This window comes from Grammomys surdaster, unplaced genomic scaffold (genome assembly GCF_004785775.1).
Source record: "Grammomys surdaster isolate TR1022 unplaced genomic scaffold, NIH_TR_1.0 234, whole genome shotgun sequence".
Lineage (NCBI taxonomy): Eukaryota > Metazoa > Chordata > Mammalia > Rodentia > Muridae > Grammomys > Grammomys surdaster.
The window spans coordinates 908,676-934,386 of NW_021604679.1; the positions used below are offsets into that span (position 1 = coordinate 908,676).

At 43.6% G+C, this 25,711-nt stretch overlaps 1 protein-coding gene across 4 annotated transcripts; it reads left to right on the forward strand.

Moving 5' to 3' along the window:
* Nucleotides 1-2,984: 2,984 nt before the first annotated feature.
* Nucleotides 2,985-25,198, forward strand: Lhx9 (LIM homeobox 9). 4 transcript variants are annotated; one of them, XM_028773797.1, is made up of 7 exons: nt 2,985-3,049; nt 3,300-3,371; nt 8,590-8,708; nt 10,446-10,648; nt 11,710-12,065; nt 17,484-17,686; nt 18,747-19,009. In XM_028773797.1, exons 2-7 carry the CDS (start codon nt 3,344-3,346, stop codon nt 19,002-19,004), a joined length of 1,167 nt encoding a protein of 388 aa, XP_028629630.1. In that variant the 5' UTR covers nt 2,985-3,049; nt 3,300-3,343; the 3' UTR covers nt 19,005-19,009. The 4 variants fall into 4 exon arrangements, with proteins under 4 accessions (XP_028629630.1, XP_028629632.1, XP_028629631.1 ...); XM_028773799.1 differs by lacking the exon at nt 18,747-19,009 and adding an exon at nt 21,686-25,198 and having other exon boundaries at nt 2,992-3,049; XM_028773798.1 differs by lacking the exons at nt 2,985-3,049; nt 3,300-3,371; nt 18,747-19,009 and adding an exon at nt 21,686-25,198 and having other exon boundaries at nt 8,065-8,708.
* The last annotated feature ends 513 nt before the right edge of the window (nt 25,199-25,711 follow it).

Consider the following 25,711-nt stretch of genomic DNA (forward strand, 5'->3'; position numbering starts at 1 on the left):
CCAATTAGAGCCAACTGGGGGCATGGATCCTCAGTGTCTTACAGGTCGATATGCGGGTTCCTGGGTGATTTGGGGAGCTGAATTAATACAAATAGCATTAGAACCAACCCGCAATAATGGAACTCCCAGGGACATCCTTTCTTTCTCTTAGTACATTCCTTATAAACAAACAAACACCTAGCCATCATGGAGATCGGCAATTCTTGGGATTTCAATGTGCAGCTTAGTAGCTGCTGGGTTCGGAAGGAAAGAGGAGGCAATTATTCTTGCCTACATTTGATGCCAGGAGGAGAGGTCTGTTATGGTTCTGAAGAGATCTAACTTGGGTCCACTGAGGGTCTTTGTATTAGCAAAATGCCCCCTCCTCAAAGACATTTATTACAAAGTCCTTTGCTCAACAAAGTCCTAACATTAAAAAAAAAATTGGTAGGGCTTTGCTTCATCTGAACAATGAATGATATAACAGGACCATAGCTTCCACAGTAAACACAATATTGCCACATAAATGAACTTGGCTGCAAGAGGACTGAAGCTATATGGTTTTCACACATTGTAAAGTAAAGACTCAGGTCTCTTAGTGGGTGCATAGATACGAACACATGGAGATGCCCAGAAATAGCAATATCCCATATAAATCAATTCTGGTATAGCCACACTCTCAAGGTTTCTAGAGACTCCTCCTGCCCCAGGGTACAATAAATCAAGAGAGACTGATTTTTTTGGATTGTTTCTAACACAGAATGACCCAAGGGAAGCTAAGGTTACTAGAACAGGGGTGGAGATGGATTTCTGAGGCTACATTCTCTCAGCTGGGAGAAGGCCCTCCCTAGCTGTGGTGGCAATCCTCTTTCAGGGGCTGCACTGTCCCCACTGATTAAGAAGGTCGAGAAGAATAATTTTATCTTTTCAAGTAAAACTTGAAGTTCCAAAGTGGGTGTTTGCAACAGACGGGATCCTGAAGTTTTCAATGGCTCCACTAAGGGTCTTTGTTTCAGCAGAATGCCCCTCTCTTCCAAGGGTATTTTTTGCTATGTCCTTTGCTCAACAAAGCCAGTCAGAACATCAAAAACTGATAGGGCTTTGATTTCTCTCCAGACAAGATTAGGGAAGGACCTACCTACCTACCTGATGAATGGCAGTTGCTATATTGTGTCCCTCAGCTGTTAGAAGACTCTGGACTTCAGGGCTCCAGGTCAGCCCAAAAGGAACCTTGCCCTTCCACACCTTACCCTTCACTCCTCCCGCCTCAGCCTCCCACTCATCTACCGATGACTGGCGGAAGCTTGTGAACCGACATCTGCCAATGGTGGAGAATTAAAAGCTCCGTGTCACTTTTTTCACTACCCTACAATACCTAAGATGCATTTTCAGATTCGAAAGTAATTCTCAAAAAAGTTAAAAGGCACTGCATAGGACTGAATTCCAGAACACCTAAGCGTTCCTAGTGCCCTGTTCAATGATTAGCATAAAAGCTGAACCCAAGAGTCTTGTTCCCTCCAGGAGGATACAATAGAAAAACTAAGTTGAATAACCCAGGGTGATCCTGGGAAAGCCTGTTTGGCCGAAGGGACTAGTTCACGAAGTCCAGTGGAACCCGAGGCTCAGTCTCTAGGGCTCCCGAGCGACTTTCTGCAGCGTAGGATGCAGAGTGGGTACGGGCTGGGGGCTGGGACGGAGGCTTGAATTCGCTATTCCTGAGCTGTCCCTTAAAGCTCCAAACTGTGGTGAGCTTGTGGAACTGGCTAGCTTCCATCCCCGCACAATTCCGTGGTTTTTGCTGGTGGCTTTGAGGCACACGAATGCCTTTAGCCCATCCAGTCCTTGGCCCATGCCAAGTCAAGGAGCCGCTAAGACTGCGAGGCTTTGGGGAGCAGACGGGTGGGGGAGGGCGGCGCCGTCGCTGACCGGCGTTCCGGAGCTGCCAATCTCTCTGCTCACACCTCCTTCCCCACAGGCGCGGGAGCCCAGGCTAATCCCCCGCCTCCCCATCTCCGACTGCGAGGGGTGCCCTGGCTGGGGAGTGGGGTAAATAATTGGCCAGAGGTCTGGCTTCCGAGTCTCCTCCACTTCCCAGCGGCTCCTGGGAACCTGGGGCTACGCAGTCCTAGAGGAACCTGAGACCAGGTAACAGGGGCCTCGTTCGGTCCCGGGTCCCAAAGCATCTCTGCGGTAGCCATCTCCGCGGGTTTGAGTGTAGGTTTCCTTCTAGAAGGTTAGTTTCAGCCCTTGCTCAAGGACCCAAGAGGGACAGGTGTCTTGGGCTCCCTCGTGGACTGGTCTCAACGGCCGCCATCCAGAGAAGACTGCTCTCCAACTTGCTGGGTTTCTAATGCCTGGCTTCGGAGCACCAACTCTGAGTAAAGCATAAGGAGAGGAAGGCGGGGATGGTGTGTGAGCAATCACTAGCTTAGCCCATTTTCCCCAGGAGCTACCACCATTCACCGTCTATGTAACAGGCACCAGCTGGCGGCAGCATCTTTTAGGTATCAGCTTGAGCAAAGCAAAGGCAGACTAGGGGTCCGGGAGCCCAGGGTGCACTGCGGGGCTCCAGCTCCCCTCCCACCCACCCCCACCCCGGCTGCGCCCAAGCCTCGGGATGCTCGTGGCTTTATGAGGTTCCCTTGCCGCCAAGTCTTCCATTAACACCTCCTTGGATTATTGAGAGGCTGGCAGGGCTGAGCGTGGCCTCAGAACGGGTGTTGGGGCACTGGCCAGAGGCTGAGCCCTCTGCCACCCCCACCCCTGCCTTTTCCGATTTGAGAAAGCATAAACAGAAAATAAAAGACAGGTGGAGGAGGCTGAAGGTCAGAGGTGAGAGATTCAGGTCAATACTGGAAAGAGAAGGGAGGAGCAGAGGGAGAGAAGGAGGGAGAGAGGGAGGAAGGGAGGGAGGGAGGGAGGGAGAGAGAGCGCTTAAGTTCATTCACTGGCTTGTTTATTTGATTAACCGAGTGAGACGTGGGGACTAGCCCACAGCCCTGACCGCCACCTCTGGCCACCTCCTCTCCAAAAACCAAATATTTGAGAAGAACCAAGAAAAGACATCAAGGTAATAATATCCCGTTAGGTTGTAGTGGGGAGTGCTTTACTCCCCCCACCCCGGGTGGGGGTAGGGGAAGAGGTGCGTCTAGTCCGGGTGTCCCTGGAGCTCTGGAAAGGAAACTCAGCTAAGCTCTAACCCCCTGGGTCCCCGAATCTTAGCAAACAAGAGGCTGAGTCCCGCCCAACCAAGGGGAGAAGGTTCTTGGGGCCGGAGCGGTAATGTCTAGCTGACACGCCAGGTTTTCTTTTTCTAACAGCACAACCGCATTTCACTGCGCGATCCACCCCTCTTGCAGAAAGAATGCTGAACGGCACCACTCTAGAGGCAGGTGAGTCCGCTCCAGCGCCCTCAGTATTTTCCGTGCCAATGTTTTCTTGGGCGTGTGTTCCAGGTAAGTGTGCGTGTGTGTGTGTGTGTGTGTGTGTGTGTGAGAGAGAGAGAGAGAGAGAGAGAGAGAGAGAGAGAGAGAGAGAGATATTTTGTGTGTGTCCCAGTATGTGTTCGTGAGCATGTCTTTTTGAGTGGAAGGATCATATCTGTCTTAAAATTAAGCTATGCTTTGGAGGCTAGAAAAGATTTTGACTTCCCGTAACCTGCTCCCCTTCCCTCACCTCGCGTTTTGGCTCTTTTCTTCCATTCCATTGATTTTCCTTGGAGTCTAGCTAGGGTCAGGGCTCTAGGCAGAGGTCAGGGTATCATTGGGCCTGAAGAAAGCACACTCACAAGGGACTTGAGACCCTCTGTGGAGTGCGGGATGTCTCTTTACTGGAAGCAAGTACCTTGTAGGGCTTGAATGGTAACTTATCTTATTCGCATTTTGTTTGGTTGTTCATCACTAATCCATTGTCCCTCATAGAATTTCCTGTTTGTTTTGGGGCTCTGGAGGCACAGCAAGTCATAGGTAAAAGAGCTTCAAGTTTCCGAAGCGAAGCACGGCATTCTAGCCCCCGGGGTGGTAGCCTTGTTGGGATGGAGGTTAGGGTCAAGATTTAAGAACACAGGTTTGAAGATAGCAAGCAGTTGTCATGGGCCTTTGTGGTCGCAGGTGTTCGTGCACTAGCAGGGCGTAGACTTGCTTGTCCCTAACCCGGCCTAGACATCTGTCCCAGAGAACAGCAGGCAACAGTGCGAGTGTGGCAGCTGGACTGCGGCCTGGGCCTGCCGAGAGTAGCATCTCCCAGGCTCCTGCAGCCACAGCTCTGAAGGCTCACTTGCAAGTCTAGAGGAAAGCTTTACTCATAGGACTGAATCCGAGGCGCTCTGTGATGCAGAAGCAGACTGGACCTGCGTTTGGGACAGAAGGTTTACTCATAGAAAGCTGTCCAGAAAAAGGTTTGGGGACTTACCTCTGTTCACCTCTAGCAGGGAGCAGTCAGTGTCTTCCAAGGCCAGTGGGCTCCACGAATGAAAGCAGGGTTCCTAGCTTCATAACACCTCTGACTTTTCTTGGCTGTTTGGATACCTCCACATGCCAGAACCTAGACAAGATCTCCAAAGCTTTGCCTTTTCAATCAACAGTATTCTTAGGATCTGAAGGAAAGGAACCGTACCTTCTTATGGCCAAACTTGCAAGCACTGGATCAGGGTTATCACAATTCAGGTCTAAAGAGACCCCAGTCTTTTACAGATGAAAGATGAGCATTTGCTGGGTTATTTTCCTCTCTGGAACTTAAAGCCATGCAGCTTTGGGACAAACCAGGGCATCTCTACTTTTCCTCTTCTAGCCACCCCACCACCACCACCCAGGAGTCATCTAAGCCAGAGACCTTTCCCCAGGTGGGACTGCCTGAGCCCAGACAATGGCCCTTCATCCTTTCCTCCTGTGCCCTCATGGAAACGCTGTAATCTGGTACACAGTAGCCCCATGGATAGCCACAGAGCAGGAAAGAGCACAGTAGCTTTCCTATTCTTGGGGAGGAAGGCAGTGCCAGGCCAGGAATCTGCCCCACTGCCTCTAATAATACTTTAGCTTTGGAAAGAAGACTCCAGATCCTACTGGGAACGCAGGTCGCCGTCAATGGTGCTGAAGTCTTAGTCTCTGGAATTGAGCTCCTACTGCTCCAGTTTCCGTTGGACATGTGCAGCCCATTCCGCCTGGAATTGGGAGGAAGAGAAACACTTCCTGGGTGAAAGGAGAGCTTTTTCCTGGCAAAGCTGCCAGGATGCTTTCCCTATTGAAAGCACCGAGAGCCCTTTAAATGAAGAAAAGGAAGTGATATGAGCTCTTCACTAACCTCTTAGGAATCCTAGTAAAAAAAAGGTAGCATATTCTGTGTGACTCACCTGCGTCTCAGGCCATCTGCCCCTCTACTCCTTTGGGGCTTCTTTTTGAGGAACTGGGAGAGAAGAGTAGGCTGGACCAATGGGGACTATTTCCCCAGAACTAACTAGGACCTCACAAACTCCACTAGACCCCTTCCTCTTTCCCACCTTTCCAAAGACTTCCTGCATTTTCAGAGCAAGGAAAAAAAAAAAAAACCTCATGGCTTTTGGCTTCTTTGTGGGAGTGGCCAATCTCTGTTGACCCTGGAATGTATTACCGGGAGTTTTATAAGAAAGAACAGTCCTAGGTAGTTTTCAGCTAGAAACAGGATTGTAAGAGGTACTCTACCCTGCTTCTCCTTACAGATGATTTAAAGATATGTATAGAGAAAGCAGATTGGATGAATGAAAGAGTGAATGAATGAATACAAGCTTACAAGATGTCTGTGCTTGGCCCAAAGTTATTACTTTTTTTGAGAGATGTTTCTAAGTTTTCCTTCATGAAGTCAGCATCCAACATCCAAGGTCAATTCCAAACACTTCTGTTTGAAAGTGGGTAGTGTTTAGGTAGAGTGGACCCCAGTCCTATATTTACTTTTGGCTTCTAGTCTCCTTGGGTTAATTGACTAGTTCTTGGGGTAGACCCCTCCTCTTTCTCCTCCTCCTTGGGCTCCGAGTCAGTTTAACTGCTGACTTGTGTGAAGGCAATCTGCCTCTTTGTGAGCAGACCTGCTGTCTCTGAAAGGGCCCCTGACCCAGCCCTTCCTTGGGGCCCTTCCTGTGTGCACGTGGGTTTAGAGAGCTCATTGATTTCCATCCAAAGGGGCTAATTACATTACTTACAGTAAATAGCCGTCCTGCTGTCAGGTAGGGCTGCCAAAATGGGGAGGGGGGAGTCTCCAGCTTAGTTCACTTGATTGGCTTCATTTTTTGTGTGAAATTGTGTTTTATGAGCTGTATTCTGGCACCCAGAGGACCCTAAAAGCGTCCACTCTGCAAATAACATTATTTTGACCCGGAGGGGAAAAAAAGGTAGGGAAATAGTGGAGACTTGAGTTTCACGAAGACGCGACCCCTGGAGCCTCAGAAAGTGAAGCTTTGGAACAGGAAGTTAGGCTGCTGCACCAGGGGTTGTTTCCTCCTCCTCCTCCTCCTCCTCCTCCTCCTCCTCCTCCTCCTCCTCCTCCTCCTCCTCCTCCTCGATCCTTCTCCGTCTCTTCCCCTTTCACGTCCTTCCTTCCCTCCCTCCTTCCTAAGTCCCACTCTCGTTACACCGTTCCTTTATTCTCTCCTTTCTTCCTTTCCTTTGCTAACCCCTTTCCCCAGTTTCTTCTCCTCGGCCTTCCTTTCAGATTGGGTTTAAAGTTCCACGTGGAACTGCCTGGGTGGAGGGAGTTGGCGGTGCTGCGGGGTGCTGCTTCAGCTTTCTAGACGGAGACCCCGATCTTCCCGGCAAGGCCGCAGAGTGGTGGAGAAGCCGAGAGTGGCAAGCACGGGGAAAGGAGCGAAAGCCGCCAAGCTTTCTTCCCTTTTGCGGATTAAGTTCCTGTAGCTGCTCCTCGCATCAGGATCCTAGGATTCCCCCCCCCCCCCGGGCCGTTTCAGTGAATCCACAATATCAGAATATTGTGGTATTGTGGACATTTTTTAATGGGTCCAGAGGGAGGGAAAGGGCCGAGCTAACAAGAACAGAGGGCGACAAAACAATACCATCTCCTGTGAGAAGCAGTCTGCCATCCTGCCGGTTCGTTCTCACTTCCCCGCCTCCACCCCGAGCCTCTTTCACACCCTCCTAAGTGTGCGGAACACTAGCGCTATTGCCTCGTCCTACCTACCTAGTTGGGCGTCCAGCACACCCAAGACCTGTGCACGTTGACAAATTCCAAAGGGGACTCTAGAATCTCCAAGAGTTTACCTTCAATCTAGAATTAGGTAAAAGAGTAACCCACTCCGCGGCCAAGGTTCTTACAGGTCTACAAAACCATGTCCTGGTCTCTACATTCGAAAATAATATATATATAATTACACACATATATGTGTGTATGTATGTCTCTCTCCAAAAGTATTCCTCAGAAAAGTAGGCTCTCCATGCCCTTCTTCACTTTGGTGGGCGTCTCAGAGCCTGGTGGCACCTCCTGCCCTCGAGGAGGTTAGACAAGAAGACAACTGTGGGAAGAGTGCTTTTAATAAGTTAGTTAAGCCGAGATGGGGAGGAAGGGAGCACGCATTAAAAGTACCGTTGCCGTGGAGTGCTTCAAAGTCTGCAGGGGGGTTTATACATTTCTGGTGACAGCCTTGTAAAATGGGGATTTTAAAAAGTCCCCATGTAGATGAGAAGGAAACTTAAGATTTGGGGCTGATCTGTGCACTCCTGGCTGGGGTCGGATGAACTAGGATCAAATCCAGGACTCAGACAATAAGGGCTCCTTTACCGCTTTAAAACATGACTGTTGGGAACTCTTGGAAGGATGTGTGCTTGAGGGTGTGTGTGTGTGTGTGTGTGTGTGTGTGTGTGTGTGTGCAGGCGCGCGTGGGGAGGGTGTAAAGGCCCCCTCCTTTTGCCTCCCCCCAGTCCCCCACCCCTTTGTAATGTTTGTCCCTGCTTGCCCATCACCAGGGGGTTGAGAGGAGGTATGACAGGTCTTTGTTGTCTGAATAAAAATCCGTGGCAGCTCCAGGGAGAGGACTCCTCCTACTAAATTATCAAAAATGGGCTGGCTTTAGTCTCTTAACAAATTGGACAGAGCTCCGGCTGGAGCAGTCCCCAACGCAACCTACAAGCACTGGGAACTTGCAGGCAGCCGGGGACCGCTGAATATAGCACTTCGTTTTCTTTCTTTGTGTTCAAAACTATTTTTCTTTCTTCCTTAGATTTTGTTTTCTTTCTTCCCCCCCCCTTCAACTCCCCTCCCCCGGCAGTTGTTTCCCATTAGTAACTCGATCTCTCACTGCAGTTAGATTCGCCTGCTTTCCCCTCCGTCCGCGTTTGTTTGTTTTCTGCACATCTTTTTCTGGAAAACGGTGGACCTTCCCACCCCCCGGTCCCCTTTCCTGTCATTCTTTTGCCCCGATCTTTTCCTCTCAAGTAGAGCTATTTCTACACTGTCGTTCACTTCTTTTCTCTCTTGTCCCCGTCCCCCACACGTCTCTACGCTCCTGCACTGCGCAGCCCTGTGCGGTCGGTTTTGCTTCTTCACTCGAATGAACTGAGAGCCCCAGGCGTGTGTTTATGGAAATAGTGGGGTGCCGAGCCGAAAACAATTCGTGTCCTTTCCGCCCCCCAGCCATGCTCTTCCACGGAATCTCCGGAGGCCACATCCAAGGTATCATGGAGGAGATGGAGCGCAGATCCAAGACCGAGGCCCGTCTGGCCAAAGGCACTCAGCTCAACGGCCGCGACGCGGTAAGGACTAACCCCGGCGCAGCGCCCAGGAAACTGAGAGTCTCCGGCCCGCCCAGGTTGGGGATGGCGGGTCCCGGGGACTTTTGCCTAGGGATGCTCGCTAGGTTTTCACGAGAGGTGTGCTTGCTAGGCAAGGTTCCCTTTCCAAATCGAGGTGTCTAGGATGTTGCAGTCCTGAGCTCTCCAGCCTTTGTATAGCAGCTGATCGGGAGCCGACAGGGCAGCGGGCCTTGAAGGAGCGGGCGTGCTCCCTGCCAGTCACAAACTCCAGTCTCCGGCGACTCGGCCGCCAGGCCGGATCCGCCGCCCCGAGGGCAAGCCTTGGTGCAGGTAATAGGGGACCACTTCCGGGCAAGGTGTCCTTAACAGGCTGCAGCCGTGAGACTCTCAGTCTCTGGGATAGAAGACCAGACCTTCAGAGTAGACCCCAACGCGCTGGTCCGTTTCAAATTCTTCAGACTCTTAAAGCTCGGCACCGGAAAACAGAGATTGTTAGGGGCTCTGCATGATTCTCAGCTACCCTGGCCACAAAATTGCATTTCTCTTCCTTACGGGGCGGGTGTCTTGAATAGTGGGAAATCGAATAAAATGCGAAGGAGCAGCTCCTTAGTCTAAAAACAAGATCAAGAACTCTACAACCCCAAGAGATGCGATCAAGTATTGCGGTTCCTATTCGTAACAGCAGTTATGTCTTCGTGAAAGTACCAGTAACCTAAACATGCTACAGAAGTCTGCGGAGATGATTCCGGGCAAAGAGTTCTGTGTAGACTCTCTATCACAGCGAGAACTGTAGCTCAAACTGACCTGAGAGGGCTCTAGACAATCAGCGAGGTTTTGGATAAATAGCCCACTATCGCTATTTACTATTGTACTATTTGTACAATTAATTCAGGGAGAATCCAATATCCGAGTAAAGGACGAAATCTATCCTTCCCATGCCGCCAAAATGTAATAGGGTAAACCTGGACTATTTCTGCTAGTCTGAGGAAAGGGTCCAGAGGTGAACTTCTTTTCACTTTTAAGGGCTATTTTATTTAAAAAGCGGCGATCAGATCCTGACTGGGATCCTCAGAGTGAGTCTTACCGCCTTAGCTAGCCTCATTTGAGATCTAGGTCTTAGATTGGGAATCAAAAATTTCAAGATAATTATCTGTGCTGTTTATGCTGGCTAGAGAAAAGAGCCAGTATACGGAAAAGAATGGATGGAGGTCCTTCTTTCAGGACAGGCACTTTACTTCCTTACCAGGGATAGGACGACGGCCTTGAACTGAGAGAACAGCAAGATCTGCTAAGTATGTCCGAGTCACAATGACGGCCAAATTATTCTGCCTATAAAAAATTAGAAAGATAGAATTATAGTATTGTTTGTGTAAAAAATCCATGTACTTCAGAATTCTAGTTCTCAATAACAGTTTCTGTTATTTTATTTTGTGTATTGTTTGAAAGTCACAGAATTTTAGCCTTAGTCATGCTACTTCTGGACAAACATCAAAACATCCTGTAGGCTCTCAGCAAGCTCAAGATGTCAAGATATTTTTAGGGTCACAGGGCTAGGAGGATCGGGTTGCTAGGAAGGGGAGAAGTTGCAAATGTTTCCCCCACTTTTGCTTTAACGTGCTGTGGCCCTTGCAGTGATGCGCTCTGTTTTGCTCTGGGGATTCCCTCTGCCAAGACGTCCCGGGTTGTACGGCAACGCCCCGAATCCCCCCTCAGCCTTGTCTGGTGCTTTTTTCGCAGGGTATGCCCCCGCTCAGCCCTGAGAAGCCTGCTCTGTGCGCCGGCTGCGGGGGCAAGATCTCCGACAGGTACTATCTGCTGGCCGTAGACAAACAGTGGCACCTTAGGTGCCTGAAGTGCTGTGAATGTAAGCTGGCCCTGGAATCTGAGCTCACTTGCTTTGCCAAGGACGGTAGCATTTACTGCAAGGAGGATTACTACAGGTACTGTCCCTCCCTCCCTCATTCACACACTCCTCTGACCCAATACACCTGATGGAGCCACTGCGGGAATCCAGAGTCCCCTCTCTGTCCCCATTATTGGCTCGTTCAGGGTACAGATTCTTTTGTTTTGTTTCGTTTCTGTTTTTCTGAAATGGGGAAAATTGCCTTAAAACTGTGTATACCCCATTGGTGAGGATGGACGAAAAGGATCCCAGGGTGTAGTGAGTTTTATCAGGGTTTTCAGCTCTTCACAGCTCCCCTGGAAAAATCTGGGAGAAGAGTAAATGGGCAGGTATCCGGTGAACAAGACAAGATTTTGTTGTTGTTGTTCTGTTTTGTTGGTTCCCCTTAATATAAATTGGTCAACTCCCCCACTTTTGGCCCAGGCAGCAGCAACCAGGTAGATGACAATGGTCCCGTAAATGACTATAAAAAAGTCACAGAGGCCACTGCTCCCGAAATGGCTAGTCAGAACCAGACAGAAGGAAACAAAAACCAACCAACCAACCAATCAAATAAACAAAAAAGCAAAGCAAAACAAAAGGAAACAAACAACAAAAAACAAACAAAAACAAGCAAACAAACACGGCAAAACAAAAATCCCAGCAGGTTGGGAAATGTTCGCGATCTAGCTCCGACCTAAGTAGAAGCAAGAGAGGTGCTAAAAGGATAGCCTTCCCTCCCCCCTCCCCGAATTACCATTTTTCTGGGATGCTTGGCACGCTCTATACATAAAAGAGTGATACTATTTTGTCCTCAGTAAGATCAGGCTTTTTAATTTGGCTTTGCAATTTAATATTCTTTCAATAGCGCTGCGAATTGGCCAGTTCAGAGTTTCGTTTGTTTGCTTAAAAAAATACATTGAAGCTTAGTTCTGGTTCTTTGGACTTCAATGTAGGGCTTTCACTAGGACCAGAGTAGGTCACCGAGCAAGGAAAGCTGATATTCAAAGAGGCCCTCAGCCAGAACTTCCTAGCCTGTAGACTAAGCCCTGGTGCTGCGAATGGGAGTTAGGTCCTCCTTGTACCAGCTGGCTTCCTGATTCTCCTGTTTGCTTCCAGAAGGTTCTCTGTGCAGAGATGTGCCCGCTGCCACCTTGGCATTTCCGCCTCGGAGATGGTCATGCGCGCCCGAGACTCTGTCTACCATCTGAGCTGCTTCACCTGCTCCACTTGCAACAAGACCTTGACCACGGGCGACCATTTCGGTATGAAGGACAGCCTGGTGTACTGCCGCGCACACTTCGAGACCCTCTTGCAAGGGGAATATCCACCTCAGCTGAGCTACACGGAGCTGGCGGCCAAGAGCGGCGGCTTGGCTTTGCCTTACTTCAATGGCACTGGCACCGTGCAGAAGGGGCGGCCCCGGAAGCGGAAGAGCCCAGCTCTGGGAGTGGACATCGTGAATTACAACTCAGGTGGGCCCCTAACTTTACCCACTCCTACAGCTCAGATGTCACACTGCTGGAGGAGAATTTAGCAGTGCGGGTTCTGCTCCAAGACCTAGTCACCAAGACAGTGCTTTGCCTAACAGGATCTCATCACAACTCTTTCTCAGTCCGGGGAAGAGAAAGAAGTAAAGGAGATGGAAGGGGAGAGAGGATGGGTTATTGGTTATTGAACTTGCGTGGGGGGGGGGATTTTATAACCGCGAGGCCGAAGTGACTTCCCCCAAACAGGCAAAGCCAAATCCTTGTTGCCCATTAGTTAATGAGCCCATTAGTCTCTGGCTCTCAGTTGGAGCAAAACAGCCCCAGGGCAATTCCTTTGTTGGAGCCAAATTATAGATCCTGGAGGAGGTTTTCCTAAAGAGTTAATGGGGGAAAAGAAAAGACTTCAGAGCCCAGCTCCACTCAGTCTAGAGGGGGCAGAGGCTGTGGTCACCAGCGCAAAGTTAATCAGCAACATAGTTGGCAAGGGTATTGAAAAACTGAATCTCTGATCTTGGCAATGAGCTACTGTAGGGTGGGACTCACTCTGCACAGCTGAGACAGCTGTGCCTCTTGAGGCTCAGAGTATCTAACCTCCTCACTCCCTGCCTGATAAATCATCAGGTCATCTAGACCTCAGATAACCAGAGGAATCTCCAGGTCAAGTCCACTGGGGTGGCTTAGTGTTATCTCAGGCTGCTTGTCTACCACTTGCCAGCCTTCTCCCAATTTAAATCAGAGTACAGGCAACAGTTCCTAAAGACTTCTTTACTTTGGAGGATACACCTATCATTTATCAATCTGCCTCACATGAAAGTGAGGCTACTTATTGTTGATAGCCTGTCCCCACCTCAAATCCTCGAGGTCAGGATGTTGGCAGACCCTGAAGATCTGAGCTTTTATTCAGAGTAAGCACAGAGGGAAAGAAAAAGGGGTTCCAGGAAACCCAGACTGGTTTGAGGAAGCCTAAAGAACTTGACTACTCTGATTTCTCATGCCCTGGCCCTAACCTATTTGGGAACTCAGCACACAGTGGCTTTGGGCTACTAAAAATGACATACTGGCTGTGAGTATCCATTACTTATCATCTTCCAGTTTTCAATGTCTGGTGTGGCATGTGACTTGTAGCTCAAAGATAGTGGAACAATATCCTACTTAAGTGATCTATTTAAGCAACACTGTGAACGTCTGAACTGAGAGCCTCACTCTGATTCTCTAGTTCTCAGGTGATTGTGAGCAGGTGCATTCCCTAAGCTAGGTTGTGTCTTGGAATTCTCTTCCCAATTTAAAGGAATTCGTTTTGGTGGCACAGAGAGATGGCTTCTCAGAGAAATGGAACTTTATCATCTGTCTCTAGTGAGTTCACATCTGGGCAGTGGCTGGACCAAGGGAAAGGGGCCAACACAGAGGCTAAGGGTAGGTCGTATAGGGGCAGCAAGCTCAGCCCAGGGGGTGACCAAGGGTATTAGTGGCTGTGCCTGGTTTCACCCTGGCCTGGGGACCTCTGCTAAGCTGGGACAAAGCTTTGCCTAGGGTCCAGTTGCCCAGTGCACATTCCATATTCTTTGATGCATGGCACTCAAGGCAAGATAGACAGGACAATAATTGTTCTTTATTAATAGAAGATGACATTGAAATTTCCAGCCACTTACTAAGGCCTGACCATGCTACAGAGAGGGGAGAGAAGAGAAGGAGAGAGGAGCAGAAAGTCAGAGGAGGGAGGGAGACAGGGTTCATAAACAACTAGTAGGAGAGAGGATGGTGCCTGCTCCAGATGAAATCCAGAGGGGTGGTGGGGATTTCTAGTCTAGTCAAACTGGGAGCAAGCTCCGCTGTTTGCTTGTTTCATTTAATCTAATTAGCTAAATTTGGTTTTCCCTTGGATCTTACATTATGTTAAACAGACACAAGAAGCTTTCAGAATAATAGAGTTTAACTTCACTTGGTTTTTACTTTTCTGAAGATAAATAGAGCAGAAAAAAAAAAAAAAAGCTGGTGTGGATTCTTAGTTTGCTCCTTAGGGCTGCTCAGTCTTTGAGTAAGTTGTTCTGTTCCAGGAGCAGAAAAGTGGCCCAGGCTGTTTAACCCACTACACCTTCTCCACATGTGCTCCCCCTTACCTGGATACTCCCAGAAGCAGGAGCAAATATAGTACACATACTTTAAGATTAGGTGAAGAGAATCTAGAAGAATTGGCTTACACAATCTAACCCAAATCACCTCCATTTACAAAAAGTGCTTATGATGCAAATGATACCTTGTCACACAGTCCAGTGGAGATGGAGTGAGGGTGTGTGTGGATCAGCAACTTTAAAACACGTTAAAATATAGATCATACGTTTTAAGCCCATCCGTTTTAGCATGCTCTGGGTTTTCTATTGCTACTTCTGTTGAAATGTAAAGCTTCATAAAGAACAGAATTAATGGGATCCAGATAAGTTCATACAATGAGTTTTAAAAGCACATACATAAAACATGATCAGGATCCAAAGACTGTCAGAGATCCTGTGAGACTGGGCCAACATCAGTTAGTGCTTGCCACAGGGCAAGTACCTTTCAATGAGAATGTTCCTAGAGGCATAGATAATTTATCTGAAATGTTGGATTGAAGTAAAGCCCTCCAGAGGTGAAAGAATTAGCCTAGGGTAGACATGTCCTCCATGGGTAACTGACCATTAACTAAGAAACTGGATTTTTGGTACTTCTCAAAACCTCCCTCCTGAGGTACTTTCCTCTAAATATGCAAGATTTCTGTTGTTGAATTAGCCTGGCACTGACCTCTAGTGGTCTCCCAGGAATTAGTTAATTCTCAGAAGGTTCCGAACCTTTCAGAACAGAAGCTCCTTTTAGACAGGTGACCATCTCCCAAACAACTGAATGTAAACCATTTACCTCCTCTCCTTAACTTCAGGAACAACAGATGTGTAGTTGCAGGTGGAGATTTGAAGAGATTTAAAGAGAGTTATTTGTTCTTATAATTCAGGGGGGAAATATCCCTAAAGCTTAGACACAAGGGAAACAATCCTTTGCAAATTTACATAAAGCTTTTGCCATTAAACACAAGCAATTTGGGATATGCTGACTTAAACTGTGGCAGAAATAGATTTCTCTATCACATTGGAAAATGTAGAGGCAAGCATAGCCACATGAATATTATATATTGTAAGACAAGCCTGATACCTGTGTTCTTACACACTGAATTGGTATGTGGCAGCAAACCCAATAACATTTTTCTAATGCACTCAATTGCTATATGGAGTTTGCAATGAGCAAATCCGAACAGAGAGTATATAGAGAAGTGATTTCATCAAATCTTATTTTATTTTTTTTCCTTGGATTCATTTCAAAGGATGACTAGCTAAATAGCTAGATTGGGGATAATATTCATTTTTAGGAAATGTTATCCTGGGAGAGGAAGAATAAGTAGGTGCATTATTTAAACATCAAGCTAATGTCTCTGTCACCACTGATGTGTTGCTCAGGAAAAGTTGCTCACATAGGCTAGGCCTGATACCTCATTTGAAGAGGCCTCCGATGAATGGAATGTGCCTCTTTGACCATTTGCTGAGGGTATATTTGTAATCTGGCTGTGAAATATGGCTCAGTGTACTGGAGATAACCTACTTTTATAGTCACAATGTTTCATCCATCTGAGGATCTGAAAGTGCAATTCTGCACACTATTTGAAGTTGACATATCCCCACTGGGATGAAATAGGGTAAAATGTAAAATATGTTCTGTTATCTGTGGGAAATGTGTTTCCATTCTGGTTGGTTTAAGATGCTTAAGCTCAAAGTTTGGCAGCATCCATCTGACTTGGACTCTATCTCCACCTGATCTGGCTTTGTATTAACAAGAGCTTGTAATTTCTCGGTGAACAAACAGCTCATACTCGTTGAATTCACAGCCTTGTTTTTGACTTAGGGAACCCAAAGGAGAATAGGATACAGTCGCTTCCCTCAGAGGACTCAGGGACACCTGCTCCTTTGTATGACTGCTCTTGTATATCTCTCCCTCCCCGCTTTGTGTCTTAGGACACACAAAAGGTCATAATTCATTTCATTATATTTGGGATAATTTCTCACTAAACGAGTTTTTTTTTAAAAGTAGATTACCACATATATGCTTTCTGAGCACATGTGTGTATATAGACATACTGATTGGCTAGAAAAATCTGTAAGAAATTCTAAGCAGAGCCTGGCAGGCAGACAACATTGTAAACAGCAGGAGGAAGGTAATGTTAAGAGATATCTCACTTTTTTCAAGATTTAAGCTTTTCCTTCATAATGATATGATCAGGTTGATTTTAAATAATGCATTGAAGCACAGGATGGTCAAATGTGACATCAGATAAATATATGAAATAAGGGTTTAAAGAACCAAAGATGGTGAATTTGCCGAGGTAAGTCAATAAATATTATTACAATGCTTTCACCTGTAGTCAGCTGTCTCGTGCGGTACCTGGATATGGCTTTAAATACAGGGAGCTTCTGCATCCTGAGGATGAGGACTTCCCCCTAGGTTAAAGTGTGACTTATTTTGCCCCGGGTGCCAAGGAGGATTTTCCAGGAGCAGAGAAGATGCTGTTCTCTCACTGTCAGGCCAGTGAGTAGCATAGCTCACACGCATTCAGAACACAGGGGACCAAGCTGTATAGAAACCATCAGTGTTATCTCAGCAGTGAGCTGTGGGAAGTGCTTCAGGCATGAGTGAACGAGAAGGCTGGGCTCATTTTCCTTCAGAAATATTTATTAGAATAACTCCAAGGGAAAAGTGTTTTCTTCCTGGCATAGCCCAAGCTAACCAGTAAGAGCTAAAACTTTTCAAATACAATGCTCTTATGATTCTCTAAGACATTTTTTTTAAAAGGTCGTTTTCTCAAGTCTCTTCATTTTTCCAACCATGTTCTTCTTCCTGGTTGAGAAAGCTCTGTGAATATAAGAACATGGTTTAGGTCATTCCTTAGGGGTGTGTCTGTGTGTGTGGTGTGCTGTTAGATAATTTGAAACTTGTGGACATCTGGGTGGAGATCCACATAAACCATCAGAAAAAGGTTCTTCCTCCTCCTCTTCCCCTCTTCCTTTTCTTCCTCTTCTTTCTCTTCCTCCTCCTCCTCTTCTCTTCTGATGTTGTTCTTCCTCTTACTCCCTATCTTTCTCCCAACATTTTCTACTGAGCATCAAGCAGAGGAAAGGATTTAACTGATGTTTTCTTTTATGTAAACCAGCTGTGTCCAGATAGCCTAGGCTAGCCACCTGTAGCCAATGTCTTCTTGTCTAGATGTCACTCACCACTGGGTTGACAGCTTTTTGCTTTATGGAGGCAGCAGTATCATACACCCTGCATCCTTTAAGCCAGTGCAGAAGTTTCCACTGAGCAGTTGTTTGTTCTCTATTGCTGCAACAGGTTGTAATGAAAACGAGGCAGACCACTTGGACCGGGACCAGCAGCCTTATCCACCTTCACAGAAGACCAAACGGATGCGAACTTCCTTCAAGCACCACCAGCTCCGGACCATGAAATCCTACTTTGCCATCAACCATAACCCAGATGCCAAGGACCTCAAGCAGCTTGCTCAAAAAACAGGCCTGACCAAAAGAGTTTTGCAGGTAAGACACCTCCGTCATTGCTTTGTTTATATCTCCTCCCTTCCCCCTGACAGTGACTAGTTCTCTTCCCTAATCACTCGGACATGGCTATTTCCTGTTATTGCTTCCTAGTTGCCTCCTTCCTTAGGTATCTTCCTACAGGGATTTTCTGGAGGGAAGCCAGGGAGGCATCCAGGATTCACATTCTCCCTACAGAGGGAGAGGTGGGCTCCAAAGCCACATTGCTGTATACATGGTGCTGAGTTTATTTAAACAAGTATCACCTGTAGAGATATTCACTCGAGTGGGGTTTAGCGTACTAGCTTCTAAGGATCTGCTGTCCCATATCCTCCCACTTCATAGTTATGACCTTCCAAATTCAAGTGGCCCACCCCTAGCCCTTGTGCAGTCAAAAATAAGGTTAGCATCTCAGGAAGCAGCTGGAGTAGGAATGTTTCCGTTTTACCAAGTTGTAATTAAAAACCTGGGGTTCTTTCTGGTGTTGAGTTGCTTCCTCAGACTTTTGGGAAGAATTATAAAATCATACAAGGTTGCCATGAGTGACCTGCCATCTCCCCCTCCTCAGTAACCAATAGCAGAGATTTTCTGCTCTCCTGTGTCTCTTTGGCAGTTTGGGGTCTGTGACTGGGAAGAGTTTTACTGTTGTACAGCATTTGTCAGGTGGCAGACTAGCAAACAGCTTAAACTTTCTGCTGTTCCCTTCAAGTGAGTAGTCCTACTTTGAGACACTTTTAGTGACCCTGTTTTTCCCTATTCTTTTGAGGGATGGCGTATTTTCCCCCTAGAATCTGTGCCTTTGTTTCTGTAGTATCTCTGCTCCAGTATCAGTTATCCTAAGTGGCACATTTAATTCAGGAATATGTAAATTAAGAAAGTATAAATCTATTCTACTAGTGGAATTAATTTATCGTGAAAGAAGTAGAAAAAGTCCACTTTCCTTCCAAGAAAAAAAATATCTAAAAGGAGAAATAGAGGAAAGAAAAGAAAAAGGAAAAAAAAAGGAAGAGAGAAAAGAACTTAAAAAAAATCGATAAAGAAATCAATTGGGATTGGTTTGCAGGTTTGGTTCCAAAACGCACGAGCCAAATTCAGAAGGAACCTTTTGCGGCAGGAGAATGGGGGTGTTGATAAAGCTGACGGCACGTCGCTTCCGGCCCCGCCCTCAGCAGACAGCGGCGCTCTCACTCCACCCGGCACTGCGACCACTTTAACAGACCTGACCAATCCCACTGTCACTGTAGTGACAACTGTGACCTCTAACATGGACAGCCACGAATCCGGAAGCCCCTCACAAACTACCTTAACGAACCTTTTCTAACATTGGTTTTTTTGGTTTTGTTTTTTTGTTTTTAGCTTTTTTTTTTTTTTAAAAAAGGATTCTTCCTCTTTTTATTATTATTCTAATATTATTATTTTATTATTTACAAGACTTTTTTTTTCTTCTTCTAACCCACAAGATATTTGGGGAATAAAATAGCAGCTTGGTGTGTAGCATCTACACCACTTGGCTATGAGTTTACAGTATTGTCGCTTTTAAGTGAACAAATTTGCTCTGCAAGATGTATTTGACCTTTTTTCTTTAATCGTTTTTTTTTATTCCAGTTGGTAAGGGAAGATTTTGAATCATTCTAATAAGTGCCTCTTAAAATTGTATGTTACTTATTTCCAGAATCTCAAAGGGAAAAAAGAATGGTATTATGATGGGCAAATTATATTCCTGTTTCTGTGATCAGGTTATTAATGAACTATTAATTTTTTAAATTGTTTTTAATCTTACATTAGTCTTACAATTAAAAATTTTTATATTAAAAAATTTAAAAACCGAAACCTTACTGTTCTTTTTAACTTGAACTACTAATTCAAATGAAGAATATATAATTAAACAGAAATGTTAGTATCAATTTTAAATAGTAATGATATAACTGGGTGGGCAGTCTAACTCAGGAATGTGACTTCCTGCTGTTAGAATTGTCCAGACCCCCATCCTAACTCTTTATTGCTTTTCACAAAAGAATCTTAAACTCCCCAAAAATTACACTTAGAATTTGAAATTCTATACTTTTGACCTCCCAAAACACACAGAAAAGAGGAAAAGAAAACTCAGTCTCTGAAACTATTTTTTCTACTTTTTTGTTTTTCTTAGAGAAATGGAAATAAGCAAAATATAATATTTAAGAAGTAAAATTATTGGCAAAATTTAATTAATACTTGATTAATTGGCTTCAGCTGTACCATGATATTGTATCTGGCATTCTACGTAATGTCTTTTCTTTCTTTCTTCCTTTCTTTCTTTTTTTTTTAAACCAACTTAGTAAACTAATACAAACTGAGAATTATTTGGTTTTTCTTTATTTTATTTTGGCACAGGTTGATTTATGTATAAAATCTTTTTTAACATTACAGATGTGAAGTTATAACTCTTTAAAGTAGATAAACTCAGAAGCCTTGTGGATGCCAAGCTGAATATATTTCCTAGTTTACAGTAGCATTTTTTTTCTTTTAATTTAAGGTGAAATCTTAATGGTCTGGGCAGTGGTGAATGTTCATCTATCTGCTTCTGTTGTAGTTAAAAAAAAAAAAACCAACTAGATTGTGGATTTCCTAAAATAATAAAAAAAAGAAGTCAAGATCTATGTCTTGCTTTAGTGGATTGTTAAGAATAACTTTGCACATACCGTCCACTTTTTTGCACCCCTTAAATCTCCTCTGGTGGTCGAAGTGGCTATTTAATAGATTTTAAAGGTGCCCTTCTGGCTGTATAAATGTGTGGTTACATATCGACAGTTCACTGCCCACATTAAAGTGCATTATTGTAACTTTTGCTCAGGGTCTTTAGAAAATTAGCACAGAAAGTAGCTTATTTTTAAAAAAAAAAGATAATGATGGAAGAGAAGTTGACACTGTAACAGAAGAAAAGTGTGATCGCCATTATATATTTAGCAAGTGTGGTCATCTTCTATGGAGCTTAAATCTTGACCTTTCATATTTCTCTTACATTTTGGGCATTTACCACTAACCAGACCAAACAATCTTGGTAAGGCTGAGATCTTATTAACACACTTTTACAGGTAAAATATCGAGACTTATAAATTTTGTTCTTTGACAGAACAATATATGGTACTACAGATCTACTTTATTAAGTAGACTAATTATAACTCAGTTCTCCTATGTGCCTTATGATATAACTTGGAAGTGAGTTTGTGAAAAATCAGGATATATGTGTTGTTTGTTAAATTAACTGTTAACCCTTTCGACACCTCGCTAGTTTTGTACTGTTTTACCTCTTATTTCTGAAACTCTTTTTATGGTGTATCCTGTTAGAGGGGACAAACATGTCATAGAAAGCAGTTGTGCACTCTTTCAAAAATAGTTGATAAATTCAATAATCTTATATATTGAGCTTCGTGTTTATAGTACAGTAAGTGGTCTAGCAAAAATTGTCCATGTTCCTTTGTTTATTAATAAATGCATTGTATAGAAACTATTTCCCCTAAATATTTATGGACCAAACAGTTGTGATATATCCTATTAAATTTGTGTGAATAAACAATTTTGAATCTAAGGAGTTTTATTTCCCATCAGTTTTATTTAAGTTTTACTTGTATTAGTTTGTTTTCAATATCTGAGTGTGAAAGCTAAGAAATAGCAGATCAATTAAAAAAATGCAAACAGACATATAGTTCTTAGGTTTCCAAATTTCTGATTCATATCAAATGCACACACCATTGTATATAAAATCTGATTCAATCTTGAAATACTTTTAAATATTCGTATTTATAATAAAAGTAATGCCCCATTGATTTGACTCAGTTCAATTTTTAGAATAAAAATAAATGAGCAGATCTGTAATTGCATGAAAAGAAACCTTAAATATTATTAAGATTTAATATTAGGTCTATTGAGCACAAGTGGATATTTGTAAATCTAAATAGAAATTGCAGACCCCTAAAAGCCAAGTTGCTCTGTAGTTAATAAATTGTCACTATGATTTTTTTTCAGGGAGAACAAATCTTGGGGCATTACAGCCAAACATCCCGACGTTTGAAAATTCCCTAAAGTATTAAAAGAAGGGGAAAAGTTTGATCGGAAATCCACTGCAGTGAAGACAAAGACACTATTAGGTTATGATAATCATACATTTAAAAGTTTATTGAACCAAAAGAGAGAGAGAGAGAGAGAGAGAGAGAGAGAGAGAGAGAGAGAAAGAGAGTGAGACTTAAGTGTCATTTATTGAATGTTAACAAAACCTGTTCTTTATGATGTCTGACACGAATGAAGACTTAGCCTCATGTGGTTTAACAAAAGAGCGAGATAAACCATGTCTAAAACCAGAGCAAGCTGGCAGTAATATGCCCTCCCCACATTTGGAGAAAATTATTACCGAAACAATTCCCACACATTTGTCAAGCACAATAGCTGTAAAATAAAGTACAAAACCATCCATTTCATCTGCTTGCTAATGTGTATCACTCCTACCTGTTAATGGCATTTTCCAATTGTAAATTCAGAGAATAACTTTTACTCATTAATGAGAGAATAGGGATCGAGCCCAGTAATTTTAGTATTATTGTCTATCCTTCCTTTCTAAACAGAAGGCTCTGCATGCACTTTTGCATCTGTCACCTCTAGTGTACACCTCTGTAATGATGACTTTGCTGTTTCCTGTATGATAAATAGCTTTCATTAATAAACATTTTATTTGATGCAAACATAGTTAACTTTATGTTAAGCACATATTGTTGAAATTAATTTTGAGCACTGTCTTAAAGAGGCAGGACGGTACACTTGTAGTTTGTTATGTCCAGGGGAAAAAAAAATCCAGACTAGAGAATGAGGTGAAATTATTTTTTTCTAACTTCTTAAGGCTTATTTTCACTTAATATATTTAGTTGACATGTGGATGAAAATGAAATAGTAAGCCCAAATTACAACAAAAATAAACATCAGAATAAATTATTAGGTAAAATTTCAGCAACCATTTTTAGAATCTAGGGTAACATTTATAGATTCCCTGTGAGTTTACACGTTCACTATGCAATGAGCAAATTTAATGAAGCATACAAGTATATTCGGAGCTCTGACATTTTGTTCTTTGTGTAGTTCAGGGTGCACAAGGCATCAGAAACAAGGGACCAATGGGAAAGAAGAGCAAATATTTAGGGATGAGGCTTTTTTTTTTTAACTGTTAAAGGGAATACTTGAAGAAAGAATTTTTGTAAAGCTACTTTTACTTAGCTGTATATCCAAAGCACATGTTAAACAAGTTAGCATGTAGAATACTTTCCAGAAAAAAAATTTCCTTATGAAATTTTTATTACATACAAATAAACCCTATGTAAAAGATGTAAGTTTTACGAATGACAGACATTTAAAAAAAATCCCACTTGTATTTATTCTCAGAATTTTGAATGTTTTCTCAAACACTTTCACTTCCTGAATGCTAAACAAGGGGGAAAAAAGTTTCAAGGACAGGTGCCAACTTACTAACAATGCTCCCAGAATGCACCATGACAAGTGGACTACTTTGAGTGATCATGGAACATGTTGGTTTTTGTCAGTCCCTTGGATACTCATGCCTCATCCGACTCTCTTCTGTGGCACTAGCAACCTGAATGGATTTTCCAACAAGCTTTCAGCCAGAGTGTTGAAATCTTTTCGTGGAAGCTTTGCCTTCTTTTCCTGATCTGTCACCTAGAGGGTAGTTTCATTTTGAAATATTTTGGAAGTTTGCCTGGTTTTGCAGACTTTTAACTATTTGTCTGGTATGTGAAGTGTGGGAAGAGACCAAAGAGAGAAAGAACGTAGCTGAAATTAGACATCTGAAAAAAATAATACAAATTTGAAACAGGCACATTTGTTTTAAAAGGAGAGGAAAAGAACACTAATTGTGTGTGAGGGAAGAGGAAAAAGCACATGAAACAGACTTGGAAGGTCCAGTGCACTTTCCTGTGATATACGACAGTCTTCAGTCTGGGCAAGACTGGGCAACTGCAAATTTATTGTTTGGCATGAAAGACTGAGGACATTTCAGACGGGTGCAGGGCACCAGATTTTATAGCTTCTACCTCCCCAATGCCTAGACAAGTCTTACTTCTGGCAAATTGATCCTAGGCACACAAACTCTTACCGACAGTATCTGTGAACTTTGGTTGAATACCACTGTAATATTGACTTACATAGTAGGTAGGCTTTTGATACTTCAAATAGGGCAAAACTTCATAACAGAGAAACCAAAGCACACAAGTCTTAAAGCCTTGGTGATTTTCATTACCTAAAAAGTCAATAGCTTTATTTAGCCAAACCCCTGTGGAATTTGCTGCACAGTTTTCAGAGTGAAAGCCTCTTTTATTAGCCACATATAAGATAGCATCATTTTCTATTGCAGTTTGCCTGCAGAGAACACTGTGGTGTGAGGCATTCGAAGTGGGAAGTGCTGGGGCAAAACCATGGCATTCTATCATTTTAGGCCCTTAAGGAAATACAAAAGGTAATGCTGTTGTTATAAAATATAAAGTTTTGGATATAGTTTTCTTATTTCATTTTCAACTGTGTTACTAGCACAGTAGCTTCACTTGTAGGAAGACTATGAACTGTCAAGGAGATCCAAGATCTTTCATACTATATGGTCACTAGACATCAGGGGACAGTAAGAACACTGGGGCTTAGTCTAGATTAAGGAAATAATGTTTCATTTCCTTTGAAAAATGTGCATATAGAGAAGGTCTGTATTAGCCTGTGGGTGAATCTACTTTCTGTTTCTAATGGGAAGTCAATTCTGAAGACTGAAAGAAAAATAACACTAACACAACAAAACTCTGATGTACAATTCTTTGCTTTACAGGCACTGTCAAAAAATTGGAACTGAATCTCTTTAGGTTTTGCTCTTGATTTTTAGGTGGTGCCTATTTTGTCTTTGTAATATTTTTCAAATTAATATGATTTCCTTTATCTTCAAAATAAAATCCCAAGTTAAAATATTCTTTTTAATGCCTTCTGGGAACATTCCCATTTTATTTTACTGAAGTTCATAGCAAAAAGAAAAAGTTCATAACTGTGCATGATGCTCAAGGAAATCCCTGAATAGGATGTAAGCAGCAGTATAATTGCCAGGATTCATTTCCTTGTTAACTGTGTTGCAAAATAGATGTTTCAATCAGACAGCACCTCCCGCTCCCTACATTTCTCCGTGAACAGAAATAAAAAAGTTAACCGCCCCAAACATGTATCCCATTGGCAAGTCTCTCTTCTCTTGGATTGTTGATTTTTGCTTCTCCATTTTATCTTGTGCTGAAATGTCAAGAAAGAGACAAGGATAAAGATCCGGGCATTAGCCCTGGGTAGAATGTTCTGGTGTCTATTTCTGTGTCCCTTCAGCTCCCTTGTTAGAACCATCAGGAATGTTTCTTTCTTTTGGACTTTTCTGTTTACACCGTGCATGATCTCAGAAATTACTCTGAAGAATACCTGGATACATTTTATGGTTATTTGAAATAAAATTTGCTACAAATAAGATGCTCTGTTCTCTGTTGTTTCGTGACATACATGAATGTAATTTTTTATACCGTTTCATAGAATGAGAAAACATTAACATTTGAGGCTATTTAAGTTATTATTTATGACAAATAGACAAAAATAAAGAAATTCAAGGGTGAGATTGCATTTATTTTATCATTATTATTCTATCCTTTTCCTTTACCAAAGTAGCAAAACCCACGAGGCGCTGTCAGCTTTGACTTTGACATTCAGTGTTTTGACTTGAAGTCTATCACTTCCAGTTAGATTTTTTACTCAGTAAACTTTAATTCTGGAAAATGAATGCCCTTTATGAAGTGTGGTTTTTGATAAGGACCCAGGTATTTCAAGATTTCAAGCAGTTGTTTGAATTCGGCAAGCAAGAATAGTCTCTTAAAAGAAAAATGGTGGGAAATTGTTTTAAATGTAATAGCCGTAGCATTTTACTTGAGTGCACTAGAGATTGTAGACAGTGTTTAAAGGGATGAAAAAATGTTATGAAGTAAATAATTA